The sequence below is a fragment of the Saimiri boliviensis genome, chromosome 10 (genome assembly GCF_048565385.1).
Source record: "Saimiri boliviensis isolate mSaiBol1 chromosome 10, mSaiBol1.pri, whole genome shotgun sequence".
Lineage (NCBI taxonomy): Eukaryota > Metazoa > Chordata > Mammalia > Primates > Cebidae > Saimiri > Saimiri boliviensis.
In genome coordinates this window covers 112825447-112839160 of record NC_133458.1, presented here as the reverse complement: position 1 = coordinate 112839160, position 13714 = coordinate 112825447, and the positions used below count along the sequence as shown (strand labels likewise).

At 45.4% G+C, this 13714-nt stretch overlaps 1 protein-coding gene and 1 long non-coding RNA gene across 6 annotated transcripts in view; one reads left to right on the top strand and one right to left on the bottom strand.

Moving 5' to 3' along the window:
- LOC141580130 (uncharacterized) overlaps positions 1-13714 on the bottom strand; it is a 76580-nt gene that overhangs the window by 41284 nt on the left and 21582 nt on the right. For all 4 annotated transcript variants that reach the window (XR_012512219.1, XR_012512218.1, XR_012512217.1 and 1 more), the window contains exon 2: positions 3273-3648. This is a non-coding gene — a long non-coding RNA (uncharacterized LOC141580130). The remainder of the gene's footprint in view (positions 1-3272; positions 3649-13714) is intronic.
- The window catches only part of BLVRA (biliverdin reductase A), a 43969-nt gene that overhangs the window by 15974 nt on the left and 14281 nt on the right, over positions 1-13714 (top strand). For both annotated transcript variants that reach the window (XM_039462157.2, XM_074379777.1), the window contains exons 3-5: positions 6433-6554; positions 9750-9869; positions 11349-11446. In XM_039462157.2, the coding sequence (XP_039318091.1) occupies positions 6433-6554; positions 9750-9869; positions 11349-11446 (340 nt within the window). The remainder of the gene's footprint in view (positions 1-6432; positions 6555-9749; positions 9870-11348; positions 11447-13714) is intronic.

Here is a 13714-nt window from a genome sequence, read left to right as displayed (position 1 = left end):
TAGAGGTGGTCATGGAAACCCTCAGAATAAAGGACCTCCGCACTCTGGAGATATGTGGGAGAGAAAAGAACAGAGGGATGACGATTGACCGTTGGGAAATATGCACATCTCTGGCAAAATGAAGAATATGAAATGTGAAAAGAAAACCTCAGCAGCATGAGGTGAGAGAAGAAAGAAACGAGTGAGTTTAAAGAAGGTCCAGGGAAGGGTCGCCCGTGTCTGAAGCCCAGGAGCACGTGGCTGAGGAGAAGCCCTTGAATGTGGTGATGAGAAGGTATTGGATGACCCATGGTGAAGCAGGGAGGCATAGGAGTGAAAACCAATTGCTGCAAGGCCAGGAGGGGTAAGAGGAGTCAGAGGGGCTTGGGGTCATTGGACAGGGCAGGGGCCAGGGCAGCAGAGGATGCTGAGCACTGTAGAGGGAGACGGGAGTGAGCCAAGGCGCTGTACCCTGCAGAGTTCTCACCTTGGAGCGGCCTCTGTTTTCAGTGGTTGTTTATATTTTAGATAATGAATACATCTGTGTGATTCTAAACTTCAAAGAAGGAAAAAAGAAAAAAGAATCTACTATGGGAAGCCCTCTTCCCTTCTATCCCTGTTTCCCAGCCACTCTGTTTTTCACGCTCCCAGCAAGAGCAGGTCACCAGTTTCAGTGTTCCAGGTTTCTGGGCTGTCCTTTCAGAGAGATTCTAAACATAGACAGGATCTTGTTCCTTTGGCTGCTTCCCCTCCTGCTACTACACAGACTCGAGCACACAGTGCACACTAGTCTGTCTTTGCATCTTTCACTCGATAATCTGTCTTGGAGAACAGTCCCTTTCAATTCATAAAGGGCTTCCTTGTTCTTTTTTATAATAGCTGTGTAATACTCTATTTCACGAGTCCACCATAACTTTCATAGCAAGCCTGTTATTAATGACATACAGATTATTTCCATCTTTTGCTTGTTATAAGCAAGGCTGCAGTAAGCCTAAGTCACTTGACTTGTGTTAGCTCTGTAGGACATATTCTTACAGTTGGATTTAACAGGGCAAAGTGCATTTGCATTTTAAATTATAATAAATATTTCCAACTTGCTCTCCATAAATTAGGTTTTTCTACCCTCCTACAATGTACGAATATGCCTGTTTTCCCAGGCCAACCAATAACTTTTTTTTAATTCTTTCAAACAGTGGATGAAAATGACTAGCTTGTTTTGCCTGACTGATGGAATCTCCTTCCACCTTCCCAGAACATGCCCTCATGCCTCACACCTTGAAGTTTTTTTTGTTGTTTTTTTTTTTGTTTTTGAGACGGAGTTTCGCTCTTGTTACCCAGGCTGGAGTGCAATCTCGGCTCATCACAACCTCCGCCTCCTGGGTTCAGGCAATTCTCCTGCCTCAGCCTCCTGAGTCTGGGATTACAGGCACGCGCCACCATGCCCAGCTAATTTTTGTATTTTTAGTAGAGACGGGGTTTCACCATGTTGACCAGGATGGTCTCGATCTCTTTTTTTTTTTTTTTTTTTTTTTTTTTGAGACGGAGTTTCGCTCTTGTTGCCCAGGCTGGAGTGCAATGGCGCGATCTCGGCTCACCGCAACCTCCGCCTCCTGGGTTCAGGCAATTCTCCTGCCTCAGCCTCCTGAGTAGCTGGGATTACAGGCATGCACCACCATGCCCAGCTAATTTTTTTGTAATTTTAGTAGAGACGGGGTTTCACCATGTTGACCAGGATGGTCTCGATCTCTTGACATCGTGATCCATCCGCCTCGGCCTCCCAAAGTGCTGGGATTACAGGCTTGAGCCACTGCGCCCGGCACCTTGAAGTTTTTATACAAAAATTTTACATTTTCTTCTACCCTCTTCATCTCGAAAACAAATTTTGTTTCGGTTGGCAGAGCACATTCTCTTAATCCTAACTTGATGTGAACTCCATTTTCGTGTCTGGAGTGCCAAACACCAGTTTCTCTGAGTCCAAGGGTGGAGGCACAAGCTCACTCTGTGACTGTGGTTTGGACCTGAGTGAGTTTTTGAGTCACTTTGCTATGCTTATGTGTCCTTTTCTGCTGCCTCAAAACTGCTCCTGTTCTTTGTTCCTTAAATACTACCTCCATAGGGCTGTTTGTAGAGGGATTTTCCCAAAGGTTCAGGACAGCAGAGCACAGCAGACAACTGAAAATGGAATTATCGACATCCCGGTGTCTAGAAGTCCATTGCTCCCTCCTCCACTGGGCATTTCTCACTGGCTTCCCTCTCTGCAGACTTCAGCCTCTTGTTAACTTGTGTGCACTTTCGCTTTTCCTCTGCCTCCTACTGGTTCCTGCCCACAAAGTAGCTGCTACTACAACGTGGTCTGGCCATCTCTGATTGCAGTTTCCCCTCAGAACGCACCTTCAACATCCCTCACATAATGAAGAGACTCACATTAAAAGGCCTAACAAGTGATTTTTCTCAAAAATAAAGTTCTTCCCCTAAGAGGAACTTAACTATTAAGATACCAATGTTTTCACTCATATCTTGTTTTTTGTTTTTTTTGTTTTTTGAGACGGAGTATCACTCTGTCGCCCAGGCTGGAGTGGCAGTGGTGCAATCTCGGCTCACTGCAGCCTCTACCTCCTGGATTCAAGCAATTCTCCTGACTCAGGCTCCCAAGTAGCTGGGATTATAGGCACCTGCCGCCACCAAACTTGGCTAATTTTTTGTATTTTGAGTAGAGACAGGATTTCACCATATTGGTCAGGCTAGTCTGGAACTCCTGACCTCATGTGATCCGCCCACCTCAGCCTCCCAAAGTGCTGGGTTTACAGGCGTGAGCCACTGCGCCTGGCCACTCACCCATATCTTGTCCCTGTGTGTCAGCTTTGCAAGCCAATAATATCGAAACCAAACCCTAAAGCAGTTTATAATTTAGTCTGACATACTGTGCAGGCCAGGTTGTGTAGGCAAGTTTGTATCATTAACTAATTAAATTTTTAAAAGCTGTTTGGCTTATTTATAGATAATAGAGCTGTTTCTTAACCTTGTGGATTTTTTTTAAGCTGGTTAGAAGCATATCCTGGTTATTATCTGGAACGTAGTAATTCGGTAGTTAACCGTAAGAATGCCATCTATGTTTAATAAAGGGATTGCTAGTCTTCTTTTCTTGATTGAAAGGGAAACAAATATTAATATTTGATCATGACTATGTGTTTTGGCTGTACAGATTTCTCCAGGGGCTGTCTTACTGCTTTTTGGTAATTAGAAATTACCAAATTAAAAAAATAGAACTTGACTTGTAACCCAAAAGGACTTACTTGGTGAAATTGTCAGTTGTCAGTTGGGCACTGTGGCCACTCCTTCCTGTACTCTTCCCTGACTTCCAGAAGAGAAGCCAGAAGTAGGTCTCTCAGAGTCCCCTTTTATATGTGAAGTCCGCTTGTTAGAAGCACCTCCAGGAAACTTGCAAGGCTGAAGAAAGAGAGGCTTTTACTCAGAGGGGACAGTTGCAGTCAGATGTGTGAGCCAAGGCCAGTCTACGGTTTAGCGGCAGTGGGCAGTCAGGCTCCATGAATCACTCTCCCAAGCTGCAGGCTGAGAGAGGCTGAGATTCTTTCCAGACATCCTGGCTTCCGGGCAAGCTCTGGAGAATCTCACCCTTCAATATTGAACTGTGTAACAACAGTAGAAGGTCTAGGAGAAAAGAAATGGAAGTGTACTCTTGTCAGGTTCTTTATAGTATATACGGAGTAGCGCATAATATTATTTTAAAGTAGACTGTGGTAAATAAAATATATAATATAAAAGCCTTAACTTCTGAAAAAGAGTTGCAGCTAACAGCCAACAAATGGCATAAAATGGAATAATAATAATAAATATTCTAATTAATCTAAAATAAGGCAGGAAAAGAGGGAAAAAAAACAGATTGAACAAACAGCAAGATTGCTATAGAATTTGGATGGAGTGGCCGGGCACAGTGGCTCAAGCCTGTAATCCCAGCACTTTGGGAGGCCGAGGCGGGTGGATCACAAAGTCGAGAGATCGAGACCAACCTGGTCAACATGGTGAAACCCCGTCTCTACTAAAAATACAAAAAATTAGCTGGGCATGGTGGCGCGTGCCTATAATCCCAGCTACTCAGGAGGCTGAGGCAGGAGAATTGCCTGAACCCAGGAGGCCGAGGTTGTGGAGAGCCGAGATCGTGCCATTGCACTCCAGCCTGGGTAACAAGAGCGAAACTCCGTCTCAAAAGAAAAAAAAAAAAAAAAAAAAGAATTTGGATGGAAACCCAACCATATCAATAATCACAATGTAAACTGTCTAAACATTTTAACTAAAAGGCAGAGATTGTTAGATTAAGTTAAAAAAAGCAAGACCTAATTGTATGCTGCCTACAAGAAACTAACTATAGATACGAAAACACATACAGATTAAATGTAAAAGGTTGGGAAAAAATGTATCATGCTAACACTGATCAACAGAAATTGGGAATGGATTGTTAATATCAGACAAAATAAATTATAGGGCAAAAAATATTACCAGGAATAAAAATGGTCATTTTAGAATATAAAGGGGTCAATTAATAAAAAGATATAACCATCCTAAACATGTATGTATCTAATAATATTCAAAACATGTATGTATCTAATAACATCCTAAACATACATGTATCTAATAAGAGAATTTCAAAATATGTGGGTCAAAGCTGATAGAACTGAAAGGTGAAATACATAGTCGTATACAATTATATTCAGATTTCACTATCCTCAATAATTGATAGAACAAGGAGACAGAAAATTAGGAAAGATATGGAAGACCTGAACAACACAATCAACCAACTTGATCTAACAGACTTGTACACACTCCACCCAACAATTACAGAATACACAATCTTTTCAAATGTGCACAGAACATTAACCAAGGTAGACCACATCCTGGATCCTAAAAACTCTCAAATCTGAAAGGATTCAAATCATTTAAAGAATGTTCTCTGACCACAGTGGGATTAAATGATAAATCAATAATAGAAAAATATTTGGCAAATCCCCAAACATTTGGAAGAAATTCTGGAGGAAGACAAGAGCAATGGGCACAGGAAGAGGGGCAGGGTCAGTGGGAAGTGGTGACAACTGGCTACAAAAGTGAAGGAAAGGGGCAAATCTGAGGTGACATGGATGTTTCTGTGCTCAGAGAAATCCAAGAAGTGAGTTTAAGGGTTGCATGAAGTTTGTTTTTGTTTTTGTTTTTTGAGACAAAGTCTCGCACTGTCACCCAGCCTGGAGTGCAGTGGTGCGATCTCAGCTCACTGCAACCTCTGCCTCCTGGGTTCAAGCAATTCTCCTGGCTTAGCCTCCCTAGTAGCTGGGATTACAGGCACTCACCATCGCACCCAGCTAACTTTGCATATTTTTAGTAGAGATAGGGTTTCACCATGTTGGCCAGGCTGGTCTCGAACTCCTGACACCTTGGCCTCCCAAAGTGCTGGGATTACAGGCATGAACCACAGTGCACACCCAGCCTTTTTTTTTTTTTGAGATCAAGTCTTACTCTGTCACCCAGGCTAGAGTGCAGTGGCACAATCTTAGCTCACTGCAACCTCCACCTCCCAAGTTCAAGTGATTCTCCTGCCTCAGCCTCCTAAGTAGCGGGATAACAGGTGCCTGCCACCATGCCCAACTGATTTTTGTATTTTTAGTAGAGACCGGGTTTCTCCATGTTGGCCAGGCTGGTCTCAACTCCTGACCTCAGGTGATCCGCCTGCCTCAGCCTCACAAAGTGCTGGGATTACAGGAGTGAGCCACTATGCCAGGTGCATGGAGGTAATTTTTGTCAGTTTTGATTATATTGAGTTGCTGTATGACTTAAAAGTCAGTTTTATTTTTCATTGTAATACTATTCACATATAGCCTCCAGCAGTACACTTAAATAATATTTAAGATACCACAGATCTTAAATGTGTAACTCAGAAGGTTGTAGTGAAGAGTAAAAGCTTATGGGTCCCAAGCTGAATAAGGTGACTAATCATGGTTTGCCCATTCGCCTCCTCTGCCAGCATCTCATGAAGCAGCTGTGGCCTCTGAATGATTCCCAGCAGTATCAGACTCATGTGTCTGCTGGAAGAGGCACTCAGGGAAGGCAGAGGTGCCAGGCTGTGGGCTGGGTCTGGCTTAATGAGGAAAGCCTCTCGTTATTGGAGATGGGGCAGTAGAAGTGGAGAGCCAAATGGGGGTAACACTTTCTGTGGGTGCTCAGAAGGTTTTCAACCCAAAGACATGATGAAGCATCTTCAAGAACAGGTTTTGGTGGGACTGACTTTTCTCCAGGCCCCCGTTTTCCCATGCTGATGCCATGGCTTCCTGTGAGTTGCGGGCTGGCTTTCATTCTTGCTCATCAGGACACTGCCAGCTCCTTGTTTTGCTGTTCTCCACTCGAAGTCTGCAGTATTTTCAAACCCCACCTTGGTCCCTTGTGTTTCAGCCCGAGAGGAAGTTTGGAGTGGTGGTGGTTGGTGTTGGCAGAGCCGGCTCCGTGCGGATGAGGGACTTGCGGAATCCACACCCTTCCTCAGCGTTCCTGAACCTGATCGGCTTTGTGTCCAGGTGGCTTGCACTGGCTTTGTGCTTCATAATTTGTGGGAAGCCCAGTGAGGCACATTAGCTGCAGGACAAGGAGATTTTCCAGACCCAGGGCAGGGAGAGCCATCTCCAGGCTGAGAACTGTGCTTAGGGTCAGGCCCACAAGATCTCAGGTTGGGATGGGTCTGGGAACTGAAGCCTGCTGGGCCTACAGCTGGGATGCACAGTAGGTCAGCCTGGGGAGACTACAAAGACAGAGGCAGGAGGGTGAGCTTAAGGCTGACAGTTAGAGAATGGGCACTGCAAACACAGGGGGCTTTGGCCTGAAAGGCTTTCGGTGTGTACCTGGTAATCCTGACATAGTCATCGTGACAGCCATCCTAGGTGGTCCTGGGCTCTACTTAGGATATTCCCTTCTGGGTAGCGTTATCAACCCCCAGTTTGCAGATAAGGAGGGCTGAGCCACAGAAAGGTTAAATAATCTGCCTGAGGTCACACAGCTGGAAAGTCTAAGAATTAAAGCTGAGCAGAAGTCTGATTCCAAAGCCCATCTTTTAAACAACATGTGTTCTTTTCCCATTGGTAATTTTGAGCCTCACTTTTTTTCTTTTTCTTTTTTTTTTTTTTTTGAGACAGGGTCTCACTCTGTTACCCAAGCTGCAATGCAATGGTGCAATCACAGCTCACTGCAGCCTTGACCTTCTGGGCTCAAGTGATCCTCCAGCCTCAGCCTCCTAAGTAGCTGGGACTACAGGCACAAACCATCATGCCTGGCTAATTTTTTTTTTTATTTTTTATAGACGTGACAGGGTACCCTTATGTTGCCTAGACTGGTCTCAAACTCCTGGGGTCCAGTGATCCTCCTGCCTCAACCTCCCAAAGTGCTGAGATTACAGGTGTGAGCCACCAAACCCAGCCTCCCCCTTTTCTTTAAGGATTCATTTATCTCCAGTCAAAATCAAACTTATCACCTTGTTCCTTCTTCCCTGCCCCATGCTCAACTCTTCCACTGACTCCTATACACACAGACACACACATCACTCACTAGATTAATCCTGTATAACAGCATTTGTCTGTATTAATTGTGAACTAGAGGCACCAGAATAATCCTGTATAACATCATTTATCCATATGAATTGTGGACGAGGAGCAGGCACTGGACTGGGCCTGGAGACGTGGCAAGAAGTAAGTTAGGCAACTCTTTTTCTAGTGCTTTAGAGACATCAGATGAATATTTACACAAAGCATAAGGGACAATTGCAATGGTCCATGCGGAAGTTTTTTCATGTTTTCATTCATGGGACCATCCTCTACCCACCTGTCTCAAAACGTGGCCCCACTTTTAAGGATTTAAAATGGGCTTTGGGGCACCAGGGAGACCCAGAAGTGCTAGAATCTGCCCTTGAGCAGCCTTCTCCTCCCCATAAGATTTCAAGGGAGTTAATATCAGGCAGCTCTGTCACCCCCATCGCACCCCTACGTGGAGCTGGGACCAAGCACAGCACTTGGGCTCAGGGCTGAAGTAGGACCTCTCCTTTTCCCTTAACCCCGAGTCCTCCGCCAGTTGGCTTCCAGGATCAGCTCAGTGGGAACACCTACACTACCCAGGCTGTGTGGGAGGATGGCAGGTCACTCCCCTGCATTACAGCACCCTGCCAGGACTCACACTGTTTCCCTCTTCACATACCCGTCCCCTCCTGACCTACCTGCTAAGTTCTACCACCTCCCCAGGAAGCCTTTTCTTATCTATTTCTTGCCCTCCCTGAGTGTCCATCTCCTACTTCCAAGTACCACATTTCCCCTGGTAGTCTTGTGGTGGTGTGATGTACACATGCGTGTGCACATGCGCGCTTTTGTGTGTGTGTGTGTGTGTGTGTGTGTGTGTGTGTGTGTGTCTTCCTCTACCAGAATGAGTGCCTTGGAAGGTGAGGATTTTAATTTGTTCTCCATGATTTCTCCTACAGTTGCTAGGACGTAATTGGCAAACAATAAGTATTGCTGAAATTGAGCAATGTAGTTTGGGTGGCCCCATTAGAAGAAACCTAGCATAATACCCTTTGGGAGCCAGATTTCCCCAAATGCTTTCGCCTGCTGCAACTCAGCTGGAGCTCTGAGCTGGCTGAGGGCCTCCTGCTTGCTGGCTGTCCCACATTCCCCCATGACTGCCCCCCTTAGAGGGCTACTCTCCTGCCCCAGTCTCTCTACTGGGCAGTGTACGGATTGCCAGGGCTTTGGCTCTTCAAACACTGCAGCTCCTCCATGCTCTTGAAGAATCAGAAGGCCCTGTGTTCCCCTCCTGCCTCTGCTCCTGGCTAGTCAGGCTATCACTGCCTATAGTGCTAGGCACTGTAGGAGAAATCATAGAGAACAAATTAAAATCCTCACCTTCCAATGAGCTTAGTCTGCTACAGGGAGGAAGATACACACACATACACACACGTGTGCATACATACCATTGGGCTTTGTTAGCTCAGCTATAAAGGAGCTTGAAGTTGGATGGCAGTTTGCATGCTTAATGTGTTAGTGTATTAGATTTGGATTAAGTTTGGTAGTATTATATCTACCAAACCAGTATTATGGTTTGGCCAAGTGCTTGGAACTGGAAGTGACCATAGAGATCACTTCTCATGAGATAAAAGTAGATTGTTCCTGTTATTTTATTTTATTTTAAGGAATCTCGCTCTGTCACCCAGGCTGGAGTACAGTGGCTCAATCTCGGCTCACTGCAACCTCCATCTCCCGGGTTCAAGTGATTCTCCTGCTTCAGCCTCCCAAGTAGCTGGGATTACAGGCACCCGCCATCATGCTTGGCTAACGTTTGTATTTTTTGTAGAGACGGGGTTTCAGCATGTTGGTCAGGCTGGTCTTGAACTCCTGACCTCAAGTGATATGCCCTCCTTGGCCTCCCAAAGTGCTAGGATTACAGGCGTGAGCCACCACGCCCAGCTGTTCTTTTTATTTTAGAGATGAAGTAATTCAAGACTCTTAGGTCATTCACGCTGTGAATGGTACTGAAGGCACTCAATGCCAGGTCCCCTGACTTCAACCCTGAGGCTATTTTTCTCACTCCACCATGGAAAATAGCCTAGAAGTGGGGGAGAGGAAACTCATTTCTTCACTTCTGGTAGCAGATCACCAAAACCTTGTTGGGAGGGAGAAGAATGGTGCTCCTTTCTTCTGTCTACCGTTGAGTTCCATTTCCCTGCTACTCTGAAATAGACGGGAGCTTGGGAGCATTGATGGAGTCCAGCAGATTTCTTTGGAGGATGCTCTTTCCAGCCAAGAGGTGGAAGTCGCCTATATCTGCAGTGAGAGCTCCAGCCATGAGGACTACATCAGGTAGGTTTTCCACACAGGCAGTCCTTGCCTTATACAGCAGTGCAGAACTGGAAAAATGAGCAAGCAAAGCTAAAACACCCTGCAAAGGAGTCAGAAGAGTCCATGGGAAAATTACAATTGCTCTGTGACCAATCACAGAAATGTCAAAACATTAAGAAACTCTTGCCAGGCATGGTGGCTCACGCCTGTAATCCTAGCACTTTGGGAGGCGGAGGTGGGTGGATCACCTGAGGTCAGGAGTTCAAAACCAGCCTGGCCATCATGGTGAAACCCCATCTTTATTAAAAGAAAAAAGAAACTCTTATTGTTGGTTATAAATATATAAGGAAATGAAAAAATAGTAAAATTAATATTTAGACTAATGTGTAATTTGAAACAGAAACATTCTGAATTAAAGTATTTTATTTCTCTGTAAAAACCCATCAAAAGTAGTTTTCAACAGTAGTGGCCCCCTTCTCATCAGACAGCTTAGGATGTGGAGCTGGCATCCTTGGCGAATCATCATACCCCTTTCTCAAGTTGGATCAGCTTCCAGCATTTTCTCCTTTGTACTTTCAATGTCATAAAATAACTCTGAGGGTTCCTTTAACCTCAGGACCTGGGAGCTAACAGGGAAGTGCCAGCTGCCTTCCTCAGTCTAGCTTCCTTCTAGGTTCGTACACTTGCTCCCACCATGCTGTTTCCCACGGGTAAGATGCTTCCTCTTTATGAGTCTAGCTCTAGAGTGGACAAAAACGCCTTTCCTTGGCTTTCCTTAACCTTTTCTGGCGCTGGAGTGTATTTCCCTAAGAAAAGTAGTTATGTCACAAGTCCCATGCTTTTAAATATTTGTACCCTGATATCCAGAGAATGAAATGTGAACTGCTGAGCACAGAATTCTAAGTCCTTCACAGTCAAGCCCCCAGCTACTTTTCTGACGTTATTATCCTCCACTGCCTGTAGCCCACTCTCCTTCCACACTGAAATTTGCCAGTTGAACAAAGCCCCACAAAAGCTGAAGCCCCTGCATACACTGCTCACAGTGAAATACACTCATCACGTTGCACCTGGAAAATGTCTGCCCATACTTTGAGACCCAGTTCATAGGTCCTTAGTGAAATCTCTTCAGACTGCCTCAGGCAAAGCTAGCTGCCATTTTTTGGTAGCCTTTATAGCTACCATGTGGTAAGAGGAAATTTATTTATTAATGTATTTTCATTTCGTCTCCAGAGTAATTGGTAAATAGTACTTAACTGAATAAATGAATGGTTGAATGTTCAAATTAACACATAACTACAAAGTCGTTCTGTCACAGGATAGTAGAGAGCAACGTGGGATACAGTTCCTTCATATCCCATGGCACTGCCTCTACCCCAGTCATGACACAGTCACACACAGAAACTCTCGTGCCTTTATAACATTCTTTTCTCTATTACGCAGAGCATTTTAGTGAAGCTTATTCCAAGTGTTCTTTCTCTGTATTTTCCTCATTTACCAAAGGCAGTTCCTTAATGCTGGCAAGCATGTCCTTGTGGAATACCCCATGACACTGTCGTTGGTGGCAGCTCAGGAACTATGGGAGCTGGCTGAGCAGAAAGGTAATGTATACTCTGTCTGTCTGGAATACAGACCCTCTTACCAAGAGTTTCTGCCTCCAGGATTTCTGAGATGTCATATCTTTAAAACTTAACCCAATTTCAGATATCTCCCCCTGGCTACTGGCACTGTGGGCTCCCAGCTGCCTCCTCAGCTCCATGCTGTAGGCACACACAGTGGAGGGCAGAAGGATGGGTGGGAATTTGCAAACTTTGGTCAAACTTATCAGCTTCTGGAAACTCTGCTAAGTACTTCATATGTTATTTTGCTTAATCCCTCTAGAAACCCTTGGAGGTGGATATTTTCTCTAGATTCTGCATAGAAAAACATGGCCCAAAGAAGTGAAATGATTTGTGCCCGGTCACAAAGCTAATAACATGACTACTAAGTGGGAGGTAGAGATTTGAATCAAATCCTGTTGGGCTCTTGGGTTCACATTTGTTGCCCTAAGCCACACCACCCTCCGGAAGGGAGAAAACAAGACTTTCCCAGGCCAGGAGCAATGGCTCATGTAATCCCAGAACTCTGCGAGGCCAAAGCTCAGACAACCCTGGGCAACATAGACCCTGTTTCTACAAAAAAAAAAAAAAAAAAAAATTTTTTTTTTTTTTTTTGAGACAGAGCTTTGCTCTGTCGCCAGGCGCCAGGCTGGAGTGTACTGGTGCAATCTCGGTTCACTGCAATCTCTGCCCCCGGGTTAAAGCAATTCTCCTGTCTCAGCCCCCCAAGTAGCTGGGACTACAGGTACGCACCACCACACCCAGCTAATTTTTGTATTTTTAGTAGAGACGAGGTTTCACCATGTTGGCCAGGGTGGTCTCGATCTCTTGACCTCATGATCCACCCGCCTCAGCTTCCCAAAGTGCTAGGATTACAGGCGTGAGCCACCGTGCCCGGCCAAAAACTTTTTACAAAATTATTTTTTGGGTAGGGGACAGAGTCTCACTATGTCACCCAGAAACTCTCATGCCTTTATAACATTCTGTTCTCTATTACACAAAGGCACCATCCCAGCTTACTGCAACCTCTGCCTTCTGGGTTCAAGAGTTTCTTCTTCCTCAGCCTCCTGAGTAGCTGGGATTGCCGGCGCCCACTACCATGCCCAGCTAATTTTTAGTGGAGACAGGGTTTCACCATGTTGGCCAGGCTGTTCTCAAACTCCTGACCTCGTGATCCACCAACCTTGGCCTTCCAACGTGTTGGGATTGCAGGCATGAGCCACCATGCCTGGTGTACAAAAGTTTTAATTACAAAAAAAAGACTCACTGGGCACAGTGGCTCACAGCTGTAATCCCAGCACTTTGGGTAGATTATTTGAGCCCAGGAGTTTGAGACCAGCCTTGGCAACATGGCGAAACCCTATCTCTACTAAAAATACAAAAATTAGCTGGGTGTGGTGGTACACACCTGTAGTCCCAGCTACGCCAAAATTCACCTGAACCTTGGGAGGTCGAGGCTGCAGTAAACAGTGGTTGGGCCCCTGCACTCTAGTCTGGGCAACGGAGTGATACCCTGTCTCAAAATAAAAATAAAAAATTTTAAAAAGGCTTACCCAGGCTGGGCGCCGTGGCTCACGCCTGTAATCCCAGCACTTGGGAAGGATGAGGTGGGCAGATCACTTGAGGTCAGGAGTTCCAGACAAGCCTGACCAACATGGAGAAACCCCATCCCTACTAAAAATACAAAATTAGCCAGATGTGGTGGCACATGCCTGTAATCCCAGTTACTCGGGAGACTGAGGCAGGAGAATCACTTGAACTTGGGAGGCGGAGGTTGCAATGAGCTGATATCATGCCATCGCATTCCAGCCTGGGCAACGAGCAAAACTCTGCCTTAAAAAAAAAAAAAAAGACTCCAGACAAACAAAAACCAAGTGAGTTGATCATTACTAGACCTGCTCTACAGGAAATGCTAAAGGAATTCTTTGGTAAGGGTAAATATATAGAGAAATACAGACTTCTGTAGTATTGTAATGTTGACATATGTATCACTTTAGCCTGGGCACGGTGGCTCAAGCCTGTAATCCCAGCACTTGGGGAGGCTGAGGCAAGCAGATCATTTAAGGTCAGGAGTTCGAGACCATCCTGGCCAACATGGTGAAACCCCATCTCTACTAAAAATATAAAAATGACCTGGGCGTGTGGCGGCGTATGCCTGTACTCCCAGCTACTCAGGAGACGGAGGCAGGAAAATCAGTTGAACCCGGGAGGAAGAGGTTGCAGTGAGCTGCGATGGTGCCACTGCACTCCAGCCTGGGTGTTATAAATAAA